We start from the raw sequence: 15094 nt of genomic DNA on the forward strand, positions 1-15094 counted from the left end.
TTGTCTTTTGCTCTTGGCATTTTAATTATGATGTGTCTTGGTGTGGTCCTCTTTGGATTGCTTTTTTGGGGTTCTCTGCACTTCCTGGACTTGTAAATCTATTTCTTTCACCAGGTAGGGGAAGTTTTTTCATTTTTTCTTCAAATAGGTTTTCAATATCTTGCTCTCTCTCATCTTCTGGCACCCCCATAATTCGGATGTTGGTACGCTTGAAGTTGTCCCAGAGCCTCCTTATACTATCTTCATATTTTTGGATTCTTTTTTCTTTTTGCTTTTCCAGTTGGGTGTGTTTTGCTTCTTCGTATTTCAAATCTTTGACTTGATTCTTGCAATCATCTAGCCTGCTGTTGGATCTCTGTATAATATTCTTTATTTCAGTCAGTGTATGCTTAATTTCTAGTTGGTCCCTTTTCTTATCCTTGGGGGTCTCACTAGATTTATCGAGGGTCTCACTAAATTTATCAGCAGTTTCTAGACAATTCTTGAAAAACCTTATAACCATGGTTTTGAATTTTATATCCAATAGTTTGCTTTCCTCCATTTCTGTCATTTGTGACCTATTTCTTTGTCTCCGCATTTTGGCTGCTTCCCTGTGTTGATACGAGTGGCTTTCTGTGCTAGGTGTTCTATAGGGTTCAGTGGCTCAGCCTCCCCAGTTACCTGAGGTGGACACTCTTGGTGCACCCCTTTGTGGGCTGTGTGCACAGTCTTGTTGTAGTTAAGCCTTGATTGTAGTTGGTATCACTGGGAGGAATTGACCTCCAGGCCAATTGGCTGTGGGAATCAGCTGTGTCTGCAGTGGGAGAACTGTGCTGGAGACACCCTTATGGGGCAAGACTTGCTTCAGTGGGTCTTTGGTATTCACTGAGTCTGCCTCCTGAGTGTGTCCCTTATGGATCTGAGGAGTTGTAATCTGGATGGTCCCACTCTGATACTGGGTACACTGGTACTTGGGTCTCTATAGAGGTGCTAATTTAGCCTCTGTCTGAGGCTACCCCGCAGGAGCTATGGAGAGATCTTCAGATGCCTCTTCTTTTTTTTTTTTCCTTCCCAACTGACTTTTATTTTATTTATTTATTTATTTATTTTTAATTAAATCTTTATTGTTCAGATTATTACATTTCTTCCTCTTTTCCCCCCCCCATAACTTCCCTCCTCCCAGTTCCCACCCCACCCTCCGTCCTCACTCCCCACCCACTGTCCTCATCCATAGGTGCACGATTTTTGTCCAGTCTCTTCCCGCATCTCCCACACCCCTTTCCCCCCCAAGAATGGTCAGTCCATTCCCTTTCTATGTCCCTGATTCTGTTATAATCACCAGTTCATTCTGTTCATCAGGTTATTTATTCACTTGATTCTTAGATTCACTTGTTGATAGATGCATATTTGTTGTTCATAATTTGTATCTTTACCTTTTTCTTCTTCTTCCTCTTCTTAAAGGATACCTTTCAGCATTTCATATAATCCTGGTTTGGTGGTGATGAACTCCTTTAGCTTTTCCTTATCTGTGAAGCTCTTTATCTGACCTTCAATTCTGAATGATAGCTTTGCTGGATAAAGTAATCTTGGTTGTAGGTTCTTGGTATTCATCACTTTGAATATTTCTTGCCACTCCCTTCTGGCCTGCAAAGTTTCTGTTGAGAAATCAGCTGACAGTCGTATGGGTATTCCCTTGTAGGTAACTGAGTTTCTTTCTCTTGCTGTTTTTAAGATTCTCTCTTTATCTTTTGCTCTTGGCATTTTAATGATGATGTGTCTTGGTGTGGTCCTCTTTGGATTCCTTTTGTTTGGGGTTCTCCGCGCTTCTTGGACCTGTAAGTCCATTTCTTTCACCAGGTGGGGGAAGTTTTCTGTCATTATTTCTTCAAATAGGTTTTCAATATTTTGCTCTCTCTCATCTTCTGGCACCCCTATAATTCAGATGTTGGTATGCTTGAAGCTGTCCCAGAGGCTCCTTACACTATCCTCGCATTTTTGGATTCTTTTTTCATTTTGCTTTTCCGGTTGTGTGTTTTTTGCTTCCTCGCATTTCAAATCATTGACTTGATTCTTGCGCTCCTCTGGTCTGCTGTCGGGAGTCTGTATAATATTCGTTATTTCAGTCCGTGTATGCTTAATTTCTAGTTGGTTCCCCAATATAACATCGAGGGTCTCATTAGTTTTCTTGTAGACCTCATTAAGTTTATCGGCGGCTTCTAAACAGTTCTTGAGAGACCTTAAAAGTGTGGTTCTGAACTCTATATCATCCATTGACAATTTTGTCCTGTTTCTTTGTCTCCGCATTTTGTTATGCTTCCTTGGTGCACCCCCTAGTGGTCTTTGTGCGCAGTCTTATAGTTAAACCTTGATTGTTGTAGCTAATACCAGGGAGGGTTTGACCTCCAGGCCAAGTGGCTATGAGAATCAGCTGTGTCTGCAGTGAGAGAACTTCTGTCCTCTAGGGAGGTGCTAATCTAGCCTTTTCCTGAGGCTATCAGGCAAATGCCTCTGTGCAGGGCTTGGCGGGGCGGGGCGCACAGGATCAACAGGATGGGCCGGAGAGAGCAGTTATGGTGGCTCTCAGTCCTGTCCCCAGGGGCTCTGCCTCTCTGAGTCCCAGCACCCGCTGCAAAGCTCGGAGAGAAAGCTGCACTCGCTCTGACCGAAGCCAGACAGTCCCGCTTCTCCCGTTTGAGTCTGGGTCCCTAAAGACTCGCCTGTATCTGGAGCTCAGAGTCTGCGACTCCCTCCCGATTGAAAACGCCAACCGCGCCCTCCGCCGCCAGCCCGCTCCGCGCACTCCGCACCTCAGAATTTGACTTCAGCACTGCGCCTCCTCTGAGTGTCCGTATGCATTTCTCTTTCCTCCTAGTTGTAGGACTTCCACTCAGCCAGCGTTCCTGTGGTTCTGGGTGATGTCCGTTCCGTTTTTTAGTTTCACTTTTGAAGTAGTTGTTCAAGGCAGCAAACTCCGGCGTTAACCTATGCCGCCATCTTGGTTCTCTCAGATTCCTCTTCTTTGTTTGGGGTTTGGAGGTGCCCAGATGAGGCCCAGCTATGAAGCAATGCAAGCTGCTGTGGGGCCTTGAGCCTTCTTTTGGAAGGTCTGGGTCTCACTGACCCAGCTGCAGTTTGTTAGGTAATTTTAGATTGCAATGGGCCAGGCCATTCATATACAAAAGCCTCTGTGCACAGCTTGGGTGGGGTGCGGTCTGAGGGAATCAACAGGGAGGAGCAAACAGCTATGGCTGATCCTCAGCCCTGCCCTAAGAGGCCCCGGGTCTCAGTGTCCCATGGTAATTGCTGCAAGCACCTTTGAGAGAAATCCGACCTTGAGTTCCGCCCGATGCCAGACAGTCCAGTTTCTCCCCATATGAGTCTGGGTCCCCAAAGACTCGCCTGGAACTGGAGTTTAGAGCAGTCAGGAGCTTGTGACTCCCTCCCGATTGAAAAAGACAACTGCATCCTCAGTTGCCAGCCCTTTCCACGTGCGCCTCTGTAACTCTGCACTTTACTTCCGCACCTCCTCTGAGTCTCAGTGTGCTTTTCTCTTTCCTTCTACTTGTAGAATTTCCACTCAGCCAGCCTTCCTGTGGTTCTGGATGATGTCTATTTTGTCTTTTAGTTGTATTTTTGAAGTGGTTGTGCGAGGCATCAATTTCTGGTGTTTACCTATGCCGCCATTTTGGTTTTTCCTATGTAAGAAACATTTTAATAAAAATTTCATAACTTAATTTTTACAATATCTTGTTGTACATAACTAGTGGCCTGTTACACGAATTTGTGCACAATGAAAGGAAATTAAATAGCAGAAATATTTTAATAGCGCTATTCGCCCTTTCTCTATAACAGAAGTGTCAACCAAATTCACGATTGACAATGACAGATCGAAACATGTGTGCAATTGGTGCCAGTGAGAGCTTTATATGTATAGCACATTGCCGGGGTCCAACCCCAGCAGGTCCAGGGGTTCCCAAAGGCGTAGACGGAGTCAGCGAAGAAGGAATGACACAGAGACAGCGTTCAGTTGATCAGCAGCCTTGCCAGGATCTCTAGCCAGGATCTCCAGCCAAGTTCTGGTCTGGATCTCCAGAGAGGTTCTGCTGTTTATTGTCTTGTTACATCCGTATTTATACCAGTTGATTTTAATCCTGTCAATTTCTATTGCAAAGGTTAGGGCGTTTCTTATCTCCATTCCAGGGAGTAAAGATTATGTAGCTTAAGCATGATTGTTTGTAGTTAAAGTGATTAACTACCCGCCTGGCACTTAGTTAAGGAGTTTCATCCCCTCCCTAACTTCAGGGAAAAATCCCTACCTGGGAAAACAACCTTTCTTGGAGAGGTGACCTTGGTTAAAACACACAGCGCTAAGGGGAACAAACATATTAAGAACAGTATGCTATATACGCCAGGTCCCTTGAAACATATGCTGTGCAGATGTTTCTTTCCTGCAGCGACTGTGTCAAGCAGCAAGGATGGACCGGCTCCCGGCAGCACATGAGTGAGTCAACTTAGCCTTTTATATATATATAGAAGAAACTTGCTTAATTAGACCTGCTTTCTGATTTAGCTATACTTTTTCTAGCCCAGTTAAGCACCCCAACTTCTCTTTCAGGTAATTGCCAGCAACACAGCAGTAAATATCAATATTGTGCCAGGCCAGTACAGCCAAGGGTTCAGTGAGCCGGGGGGCTGGAGGGGTGCAGTGAAGGATTAAAGAAAAGACAGACAAAGAGAATAAGCTGGGGCTCGGTGGATCTCCTGTGCCTGGCTGAGGCTACAGAGAAGGATCCAGACGGCAAGCTGATGCTTTATTTTGTAGTCAGAGGTAAGCAAGATAGTGGTCACCATAGTTACAATGTTCTTGTGAGTTTCACTTGTTTTGGAAACACTGGCTGTACCTCCCACAGCCCTTAGCTACCCAGAAAGGATCTAGTGAGTATCATAAGGTCAAGCTTAATTATACTAAGAGGGGGCTGTGCCCTGTAAGCTGGGACTTGTTTGTGGCTTTGCCAATAGGTCAGTCCGAGGCTTAACCCTATAGTCGCTCCCTACATATATGAATCAGATTATTATTATAGATCACGCAGGAGAACAAAGGGTAAAATATTTTACTGCAGTAGTGTTTGACTATATTCTGCACAGTGAGAAAACCTGAAGTCATTTTCAAGGTCCACCATTTCTTCTTTTCAGTCTGGTCAAGTTTTTAAATTTCTTATTTTTCCCCCACAATGATTTACTTTTTTTAAAAAAAATAAGTCTTTATTGTTCAGATTATTACAGTTGTTCCTCTTTTTCCCACCATAGCTCCCCTCCACCCAGTTCCCACCCCACTCTCTGCCCTTACCTGCCCCTCCCCCCCCCCCGTCCTCATCCATAGATGTACGATTTTTGTCCATAAATTTCTAAATCTCCGTTTTCTGGCTTATGAAAAGAAAATAGGATTCCACCAAGTCTACTATCTAGCTACTCTAGCACTTCTGTGAAGATCAAATGAGATGAGGCACAGGAAAACGTTTCACAGACATTTGATTAAAGTGTAAAATGTTTCCACCTGGCTATAAAGTAAGTCATGTTCCTGGGCTGAAGAAACTCCAAAGAGGCTAGTCACTGTGGAGAGGAAGCCAGGTGTTGCTACGTGACGTCATTACCCAGTGCCCACAGTGAACATTTCCAGGCTGGGCTGGCTGTGGGCTGCATTTTGCCCCATGGGGTCTCGGCAGCATTGGCTGCAATTTGGTGGGGTGTTTCTCAGGGGTGGTGGTGGGGCCCATGTCCTACTTGGAGGAAGCCGAGTGTTGCTTTGTGGGCGTCAGGTCTGTGGTGCTGTTTCTTTGTTAATGGCCAGTGCGTGTCATGGCAGCTCCTGCATTGAGTGTCTGCCCCCTGGTGGTCAGTGTGCATCATAGCGACTGGTCAGATGGTCAGACACTTAGCATATTAGCCTTTTATATATATAGGTTATTAATAATGAACAACATTCGCTAATGACTGATTACTATAATCATGTTGCATTCATTTCCCCTACACGCAGGTGTACCATTTCTCTCCACTAATACTAGCAGCAAATATTTTAGCAACTGATTGCCACATCATTAGTCTTGTACTAATTTGTTTGTTGTGCACAACAGGAAATACTTTGCTTTTGGAGAACAAGAAAACAGGTTTATTTGCGTTACGCTTATTAATTTGTGCACTTATTCAGTATCTTGTAAGTTAATGTTCAACAAAAAATATTAATTTTTATTAAAATGTTCTGTTATTTTATGTTAACCATTACTCATTTATTTCAGCCCTTTGTATTCAGCATGTCTCTATCGAAATAAATCTACGTTTCTATGAAATTTGAAACTTTTGTATTTTTGCGGCCCAGATAAACTTAAACCTTGTTTATTTGGCCCGTGTTAGCTTTTGAGTTTGACATGCTTGGTGTAGCACGTACTCAAATGCCACGTGAGAGTTAGAGATAAAAGGAGAAATCCCTGGGAGCCTAAGTGGTTATTATTCTGTGTAGTATTTGGGAAGGCAGAGGAGGATGACAGCATTACAGCCAATGAAATGGTGAGGACAGTGGCTGAGAAGTACAAGGCATGTTCAGGGAAAGTCAGATGACTTTTAGAGTATTTCAGATGTGACATGCTAAGTTCCGAGGAAGAACGGCACTGGAGAGCTGGGAAAGCCGTGATCAAATCAGGGATTAGAGAAACAATTGGAGGAGTCAAAAATAACTGGAATGTTCTTGGTTAATTGGTGAAAAAAATAGAGAAGTGAGGGAACAGGGCAAAGTTTTTTGGAGATAGTAAATAATTATATTTCTATTGATTAAAAATATAAGGTTATTTTTGCATCTAAATTGAGTCCAGAATAACCTACATGTTTTGTAGAAATGAAATCATGTTTTGCATTTAATCACACTTTACAACGTAAAATACAGTATAAGAAAATACTGTGTTGCCATGAAAATAGAATGTTGCCATCTTTTGTGTGTATGTGTGTTTGTTTTCTTTCAGATTCCAATATAGTTAGTGATGTTGTACTTCAGGACTTACTGGCACATGTATCTTCAAAGCATTCCTATCTCCGAGACCTCCGTCTGAGGCCGCCCCAGGAAGTGAGCAGCGTGGAGTTCATGGCTCTGGAGCAGCTCCAGCCCGGTGTGCTAGTCCATGCGCTGCTCAGAGTGGTGGATGTCACTGTACTGACAGGTGATCAGATACAAGGCCTTCTTAGTGTACAATTTGGTTAACATTATATATTTATCGTTAGACATTATAAATAAAACAGTCCTTTTTTTCCAGAGGCGGTATATAGTTATAGAGGACAGAAGCAAAGTAAAGTTCTGTTAACAGTGGAACAGGCCCAAGGTCAACATTATGTGCTTATACTATGGGGTTGTGGAGCAGCCTGGTACCCTCAACTTCAAAGGAAAAAAGGTAAATACAACAAAAAGCGTTTAATCTACTTATAGTTATGTAAATGGTTAATGCTTATGAGCCTAAGTTGAGAATCTTAAGAGGTTAGATTACATTTGACATGAGATTATGATTAAATATTCTTCTGTTATAATTTTATACCTCCTGTAAGCAAATCAGTAATCCAAAAAGTCCTCTATAGTTAGAAGTGGTAAAGGAAAAGCTTCCACTTATTCCTAAATATACTACTTTACCATTTAAGTGGAGTTTTGATCTCCTTCAGAGAATGTTCCTTAAAATTTTAATTCTGGAGAAGCTTCTACAACTTTTATTCAGTGAAAGTCGTCTGCTAAATAAACCTCTCTGGTATAGGTTGATGTTCAACCACTTAGCCATGCTGGCCAGGCTATTCCAGTTATTTTAAACTAGGGGCCCAGTGCACGAATTGGTGCACCTTGAAAGGAACCGTGGGCTGCGAGGCCGTGGTAGGCACAGGGGCGGGCCTTGGCCCATCCTCCGCGCCCACGGAGGATGCTGGCAGCCCTGCTCCTGCTGCCACCCCTCCCATGTGCTGACGGTGCCGGCCTGGTTTGCATCTGCTGAAGGCATGGAGTGATTGGGGCTGGTGCCAGCAGCAGGTGCGAGTGGGGCCGGCGGAGTCAGGGGGTGCAAGTGGCAGTGGCTGCTGCTCCAATCACCCCTCAGGAGCAGGGGGAGGTGGAGAAGCCCGCAGGGGTGATCAGAGCCGGCAGCCGCTGGTCGCACCTGCTCATGGCTCCGAGCAATTGGGACCGGCGCTGGGCACCAGCAGTGGGTGCGAGCAGGGCTGGCGCTGGCAGTGGGTGCGAACAGTGGTTCTGGCGCTGGCAGCAGGTGTGAGCGCCGGGTGGGACCGCGGCACGTGGGAGCAAAGAATTTTCAGTAACCACCAGAGGCTTGCCTCGATGACAGCGACTGTTGCCCTGCCTTGGTCTGGCACCCCTGCTCACCTGCTCCACCATCCCGCCGTGGCCAACACCCTCCATGTTCCGTGCATGCCTCCTGGTGGTCAGCACATGTCATAGCAACTGGTTGTTTGGTTGGTCAGTTGTTCCAATGGTTCCGGTTGTCCCGCCATTTGGTCTATTTGCATATTAGCCTTTTATTATATAGAATATGTAGATTACTAGCCATCCATAGAATGTTTATATTTAAAATATGACCCATAATTACATTTTTCTTTACAGCATAAATTAATAATTTATCATGTATTGTATAAGTGGAATTGATGTTTTAATAAAATAGTGTATTTTTCTTTTGGATATTATATCATCCTTTAGTTGTAACAGTCAGAGATAATATAATTAGTGGCTCATGAGTTATTTTACCCATATACATTAATTCAGAGATTAAATGTGTGATCATTCTATTTACCTGAATATCTCTTCCCAAACTTTTACCTACAAAATAGTTACCTAAAGATAGAATCTGTCACACTGTCTCCCTTAATCATTAATAGCCTATGACTAAGATCTGAGATAAGTCTGACTTTTGGCTTTTATGTTATGATCAAACAGTGACAAACATTTGTTTAGTTGAGAAATCAGATAAACATATGTCAGTGATAGATTAACTTTCATTATTGACCACTGTTTTATTGCTAGAGCATGAGTCTAGTGCATGTTGATCAAAATGTAGGTCAGAGGTGTTATTCCAGTTCTAATGAAGCTATAGCAAAGCAGATTGTTCCAAGCTTAATGGGAATATTCTCTTAAGATGAATAGCTATTGGGCTAATAGAAGAGAAATTATAGTTTACTCTAGATAATTCTATGGTATTTAGGTTAATACTGAAAATTTATGAATCAAAGCATAAAGATGTATTTGTTCTTTATTCATTCATTCAGCATACTTATAACCATGATTTTTTAAAAATTTCTTTACTGTTAAATAATTGCAGATGCCCCCTCCGTTTCCTCCCCCCCCGCCCCCCAGTGACCTCTTCCTTCAACCCACTCCTGTGCCCTCCTCAGGCCTTTATCCCACTATTGTCCCATGGGTTATGCATATCCTATATAATAAAAGGGTAATCCTATATAATAAAAGGGTAATATGCAAATAGACCAAAAGGCAGAACAACTGAACAACCAATCAAAGCGTAATATGTTAATGATATGCTAAGGTTGCTCAGCTGCTCGCTATGACGTGCACTGACCACCAGGGGGCAGACGCTCTGACCGATAGGTTAATTGCTGCTGGGGTCCAGCCGATTGATCGGGACTGAGATGGGCCAGACATGCCCTGGAGCCCTCCTTTGGTAACCTCCCCAGCCTGATCGTGCACCGGTGGGGTCCCTCAGCCTGGCCTGTGCCCTCTCGCAATCCAGGACTCCTCGGGGGATGTCGGAGAGCTGGTTTCAGCCTGATCCCGCAGGCCACTCCCTTTGGGATGGCACCAGATGCAGGGCTCATGGCTGGTGAGTGCTGCTGTGGCAGCGCAAACCTGTCCCGATTGGGACTGATTGGGCGCAAGCCCATGGCAGGCACAGTGGGGCCGGGATGAGCGGGAGCAGCAGGTAGGAGCTGCAGGCGGCATTGGACTGTGGGTTTCAGCCCGATCCCTGCAGGCCACCCAGAGGGACCCCACCCGTGCACGAATTCATGCATCGGGCCTCTAGTATGCATATAAGTTCTTTGGTTGATCTCTTTCCACCCTCTCCCTTCTCTCTGAGAATCCTCAACCTGTTGTATGCCTCCATGTCTCTGGCTCTATTTTGTTTCATAGTTTATTTTGCTCATTAGATTTCACATATGTGAGATCATGTGATACTTGTCTTTCTCTGACTGGATTATTTCACTTAGCATAATACTTTCCAGGTCCCTCCATGCTGTCTCAAAGGGTAAAAAATCCTTCTTTTTTACTGCTGCATAGTATTGCATGGTGTAAATGTACCACAGCTTTTTTTTTATCTATCTACTGATGGGCACTTGGGCTGTTTCTAGTTCTTAGCTATTGTAAATTGTGCTGCTAGGAACATACATTCTTTCTGATTGATGTTTTGGGCTTCTTAGGATATATTTCTAGAAATGGGATTACTGGTTCAAATGGGAGTTCCATTTTTAATTTTTTGAGGAAACTCCATACTGTTTTCCATAGTGGCTGTACCAGTCTGCATTCCCATCAGTAGTGTACTGTGGTTCCTTTTTCTCCACATCCTTGCAGGTACTTGTCATTTGTTGATTTATTTATTGATGGTAGCCATTTGGCAAGTGTCATTTTAATTTGCATGTCTCCGATGATTAGTGGCACTGAGTATTTTTATATGTTTCTAGGCCATTTGTATATCCTCTTTGGAGAAGTTTCTATTTATTGTGTCTGCATATTTTTTAATTGGATTTTTTCTTTTCCTTTTGTTGAGTTATATGAGTGCTTTATATATTTTGGAAATTAACCCCTTATCAGATATATCATTGGCGAATATGTTGTCCCATACAATGAGTTCCCTTTCATTTTGATGCCGTTTTCTTTTGCTGTGCAGAAGCTGTTTATTTTGATGTCGTTCCATTTGTATATTTTTTTCCCTTTGTTGCACTGGGCCTTGTATCAGTGAAAATCATGCTTTGTGAAATATCTAAGATTTTACTGCCTATGTTTCTTCTAGGATTTTTGTGGTTTCATGACTTACATTTAAGTCTTTTATCCATTTTGAGTTTATTCTTCTGTATGGTGTAAGTTGGTGGTATAGTTTCATTTTTTTTGGCATGTACCTGTCTAATTTTCCCCACACCATTTATTGAAGAGATTGTCTTTACTCCATTTTATGATCTTGCCTCTTTTGTCAATTATTAATTGAGCATAATGGCTTGAGTCGATTTCTGGGTTCTCTGTTCTGTTGCAATGGTCTATACGCCTGTTCTTGTGCCAGTACCAGGCTGTTATGAGTACAGTGGCTTTATAGTATAGCTTGATAGCCAATGTTGTGATCCCTCCAAGTTTTTTCTTCGTTCTTAAGAATGCTGTGGCTATTTGAGGTCTTTTTCGGTTCCATATAAATTTTTTGGGTATTTATTCTAGCTCTGTGAAATATACCATTGGTATTTTAATAGAAATTGCATTGAATCTATATATTGCTTTGGGTAGCATGGACATTTTAATGATGTCAATTCTACCAATCTATGAACATGGTATATTCTTCCACTTGTTTATAACTTCTATCTCTTTTTTAAACATTCTATAGTTTTCCAAGTACAGGTCTTTTACCTCCTTGATTATGTTTATTCCTAAGTATCTTAATTTTTTTGTTGCAATGGTAAATGGGATTGTTTGTTTTGTTTCTCTTTCTAAGAGTTCATTATCCTATGTAATAAAGAGGGAATATGCTAATTGACCCTCACGCCATCACAAAAGATGGCAGTGCCCACAGCCAATAAGGCGGCAATATGCTAATTGACTGCCATGCCTTCAAAGATGGCAGCGCCCGCAGCCACAAGATGGCAGCGCCCAGTCCCCTCAGATGTGCCAGGGCGGCAGGCGTGTGGTCTTGCCATGTGCCTACCTCTGGAGCCCCCAGTCCCCTCAGCCCCCCAGCCTCCCAGGGCCAGCACGAGGCTCAGGCACGCCTCAGATGTCAGCTGCCCAGCTGCCTAGGGCTGGCCCAAGGAACAGGCAAGCCTCAGATGGCGGCTGCCCAGCCACCCAGGGCCACCCAAGGCTCAGGTATCCAGGGCCGGCTGAGGCTTGTGCTGCCGGCAGTGACAGCAGCAGTGGTGTGATGGGGTGTCGCCTTCCCCTGATTGCCAGTTGCCTTCTGCCCCTGAGGGCTCCCGGACTGTGAGAGGGGGCAGGCCAGGCTGAGGGACACCCCCTCCAGTGCATGAATTTTCATGCACCGGGCCTCTAGTTGGTATATAAAAATGCCAATGATTTCTGGGTGTTAATTTTGTATCATTGCTGAGAGTTTGTATCAAAAATGTGTTGGATTTTGTGGAATGCTTTTTCTGCATCTAGTAATATGATCATGTGATTTTTATCTTTCAATTTGTTTATCTGATGTATCACATTTATTGATTTGCAAATATTGTACCAGCCTTGCATCCGTGGAATAAATTCTACTTGTTCATGGTGTATGATCTTTGTAATATATTGCTGGATCCAATTTGCTAATATTTTGTTGAGAATTTTAGCATCTATGTTCATCAGGTATATTAGCCTGTAGTTCTCTTTATTTGTCTTATCTGGTTTTAGAATTAGGATAATGCTGGCTTCGTGAAAAGAGCTTGGAAGTGTTCCTTCCTCTTGGATTGTTTGAATTAGTTTGAGAATGATAGGTGGTAGTTCTTTTTGAATATTTGGTGAACTCCTTTGTGAATCCTGCCAGGTCAGGGCATTTGTTTGCTAGGAGGTTTTTTTGTTTGATATATTTTTTTAAATCCTCACCCAAGAATATATTTGTTCTTTGATTTTTAGAGAGAGTGGAAGGGACCAGGAGAGTCAGAGTGAGAAAATCAATGTGTGAGTGACACTTCGATTGGTTGCCTCCCACACGTACCCCAATGGGGGCTGGGGATCAAGCCTGCAACCAAGGTACCTGCCCCTGATTGGAATCAAACCTGTGACCCTTTGGTCTGCAGGCCGGCATTCTATCCTCTGAGTCAAACTGGCCAGGGCAGGTATTTTTTTTTATTTTTTGTTACTACTTCAATTTCATCAGTTATTATCAGCTTATTCAGGTTTTCTGATTCTTCCTGATTCAGTTTTGGAAGGTTGTATTTTTCTAGGCATTTGTCCATTTCATCCAAGTTTTCCAGGTTATTGGCATATAGTTGTTAATTGTATTTGCATACAATCCTTTCTATTTCTGTGGTGTCAGTTGTTACTTCACCTCTTTCATTTCTGATTTTATTTATTTAAATCCTCTCTCTTTGTTTCTCGATGAGTCTAGCTAGAGGTTCATCAATGCTGTTTATTTTTCCAAAGAACCAGCTCTTGGTTTTATTGATCTTTTGTAGGTTTTTTTTTTTTTTTTTTGTCTCTATGTCATTTATTTCTGCTCTGAATCTCTATTATTTCCTTCCTTCTACTTATTCTGGGCTTTTCTTGTTGTTCTAATTCTTTAAGTTGTAGGGTTAGATAGTTTATTAGCAATTTTTTTTGTTTCTTGAGGTAGGCCTGTAGTGCTATGAACTTCCCTCTCAGGACTGCTTTCGCTCTGTCCCATAGATTTGGAGATGTTGTGTGTTCGTTTTCATTTTTTTTCTAGAAGTTTTTAATTTCTTTCTTGATCTCATTGGTTACCCATTCATTGTTTAATGACATGCTATTTAACCTCTGTGTGTTTGAATGTTTGGGGGTGGTTTTATTGTAGTTCATCTCTAGTTTTATGCCATTGTGATCCAAGAAGATGCTTGATATGATTTTATTACCCTTGATTTTATAGTGACTTAGTTTGTGTCCTAACATGTGGTCTATCTTTGAAGAGATAATCTCATGTGCACTTGAGAAGAATGTATGTTCTGCAGCTTTGGGCTGAAATGTTCTGAAAATGTCTATTAAATCCTTTTGATCTAGTGTGTCATTTAGGGTTACTGTTTCTTTATTGATTTTCTGTCCAGTGATATCTCACTGATCCCTTAGTGATATCTGAAGGGTGTTAAAATCCCCATACTATGATTATATTGCTGTCAATCTCTCCCTTTAAATCCTCCAGAAGATTTTTTAAAATATGTATTTGGGTGCTCCTATATTGGGTGCATATATGTTTACCAGGGTTATGTCCTCTTGTTGTATTGATCCTTTTAGTATTATGTAGTGACCTTCTTTGTATCTTGTTATGGCCTTTGCTTTGAAGTCTGTTTTGTCAGATATGAGTATTTCTACCCTGGCTTTTTTCTTCTTCCCCATTTCCATTTGCCTGGAAAAAATTTTCCATTTTTCACTTTCATCCTGTTTGAGTCCTTAGTTCTTAGGTGGGTCTTTTTGTTGACAGCATATAAATAGGTCATGTTTTTTTTATCCATTCAGCTACCCTATGTCTTTTAATTGGAGCGTTTATGCCATTTACATTTAAGGTTGTTATTGATAGGTACTTATTTGTTACTATTTTTATTCTTTATGTCTATGTTCCCCCCTCTGTTTCTATTTCTTCTTCTTAAAACAGTCCCTTTAGCATCTCTTGCAGTGCTAGTTTGGTGGTAATAAACCCCTTTAGCCTTCTTTTTGTCTGTGAATCTTCTAATTTCGCCTTCAATTTTGAATGATAGCCTTGCTGGATAGAGTAGTCTTAGAGTCACTTCCTTGTTTTTTATTACCTTTGAATACTTCATGCCACTCCCTTCTGGTCTGAAGTGTTTCTATAGAGAAATCAGCTGGCAGCCTAATGGGAGCTCTTTTGTAGGTAACTTTCTCTCTTGCAGACTATAAGATTCTTTCTTTGTCTTTAACATTTGCCATTTTAATTATGATGTCTCTTGTTGTGGGTCTTCTTGTGTTCATCTTGATTGGGACGCTCTGTGTTTCCTGGACTTGTGTGACTTTTTTTCTTCACCAGGTCAGGTAAGTTTTTAGTCATTATTTCTTCAAACAGGTTCTCTATTCCTTACTCAGCTTCTTCTTTTTCTGGTACCCTAATTTTGCAGATGTTTTTAACTTTCATGTTGTACCAAAGCTCCCTTAAACTCTCCTCCTGCTTTTAATATTTTTTCTAATTGCTGCTCTGATTGGGTGTTT

At 42.1% G+C, this 15094-nt stretch overlaps 1 protein-coding gene across 9 annotated transcripts in view; it reads left to right on the forward strand.

The window, feature by feature from the left end:
• Positions 1-15094, forward strand: part of SHLD2 (shieldin complex subunit 2) — a 131404-nt gene that overhangs the window by 73597 nt on the left and 42713 nt on the right. For all 9 annotated transcript variants that reach the window (XM_036356015.1, XM_036356013.1, XM_036356019.1 and 6 more), the window contains 2 exons: positions 6990-7184; positions 7278-7412. In XM_036356015.1, the coding sequence (XP_036211908.1) occupies positions 6990-7184; positions 7278-7412 (330 nt within the window). The remainder of the gene's footprint in view (positions 1-6989; positions 7185-7277; positions 7413-15094) is intronic.

The sequence above is a fragment of the Myotis myotis genome, unplaced genomic scaffold (genome assembly GCF_014108235.1).
Source record: "Myotis myotis isolate mMyoMyo1 unplaced genomic scaffold, mMyoMyo1.p scaffold_m19_p_24, whole genome shotgun sequence".
NCBI lineage: Eukaryota > Metazoa > Chordata > Mammalia > Chiroptera > Vespertilionidae > Myotis > Myotis myotis.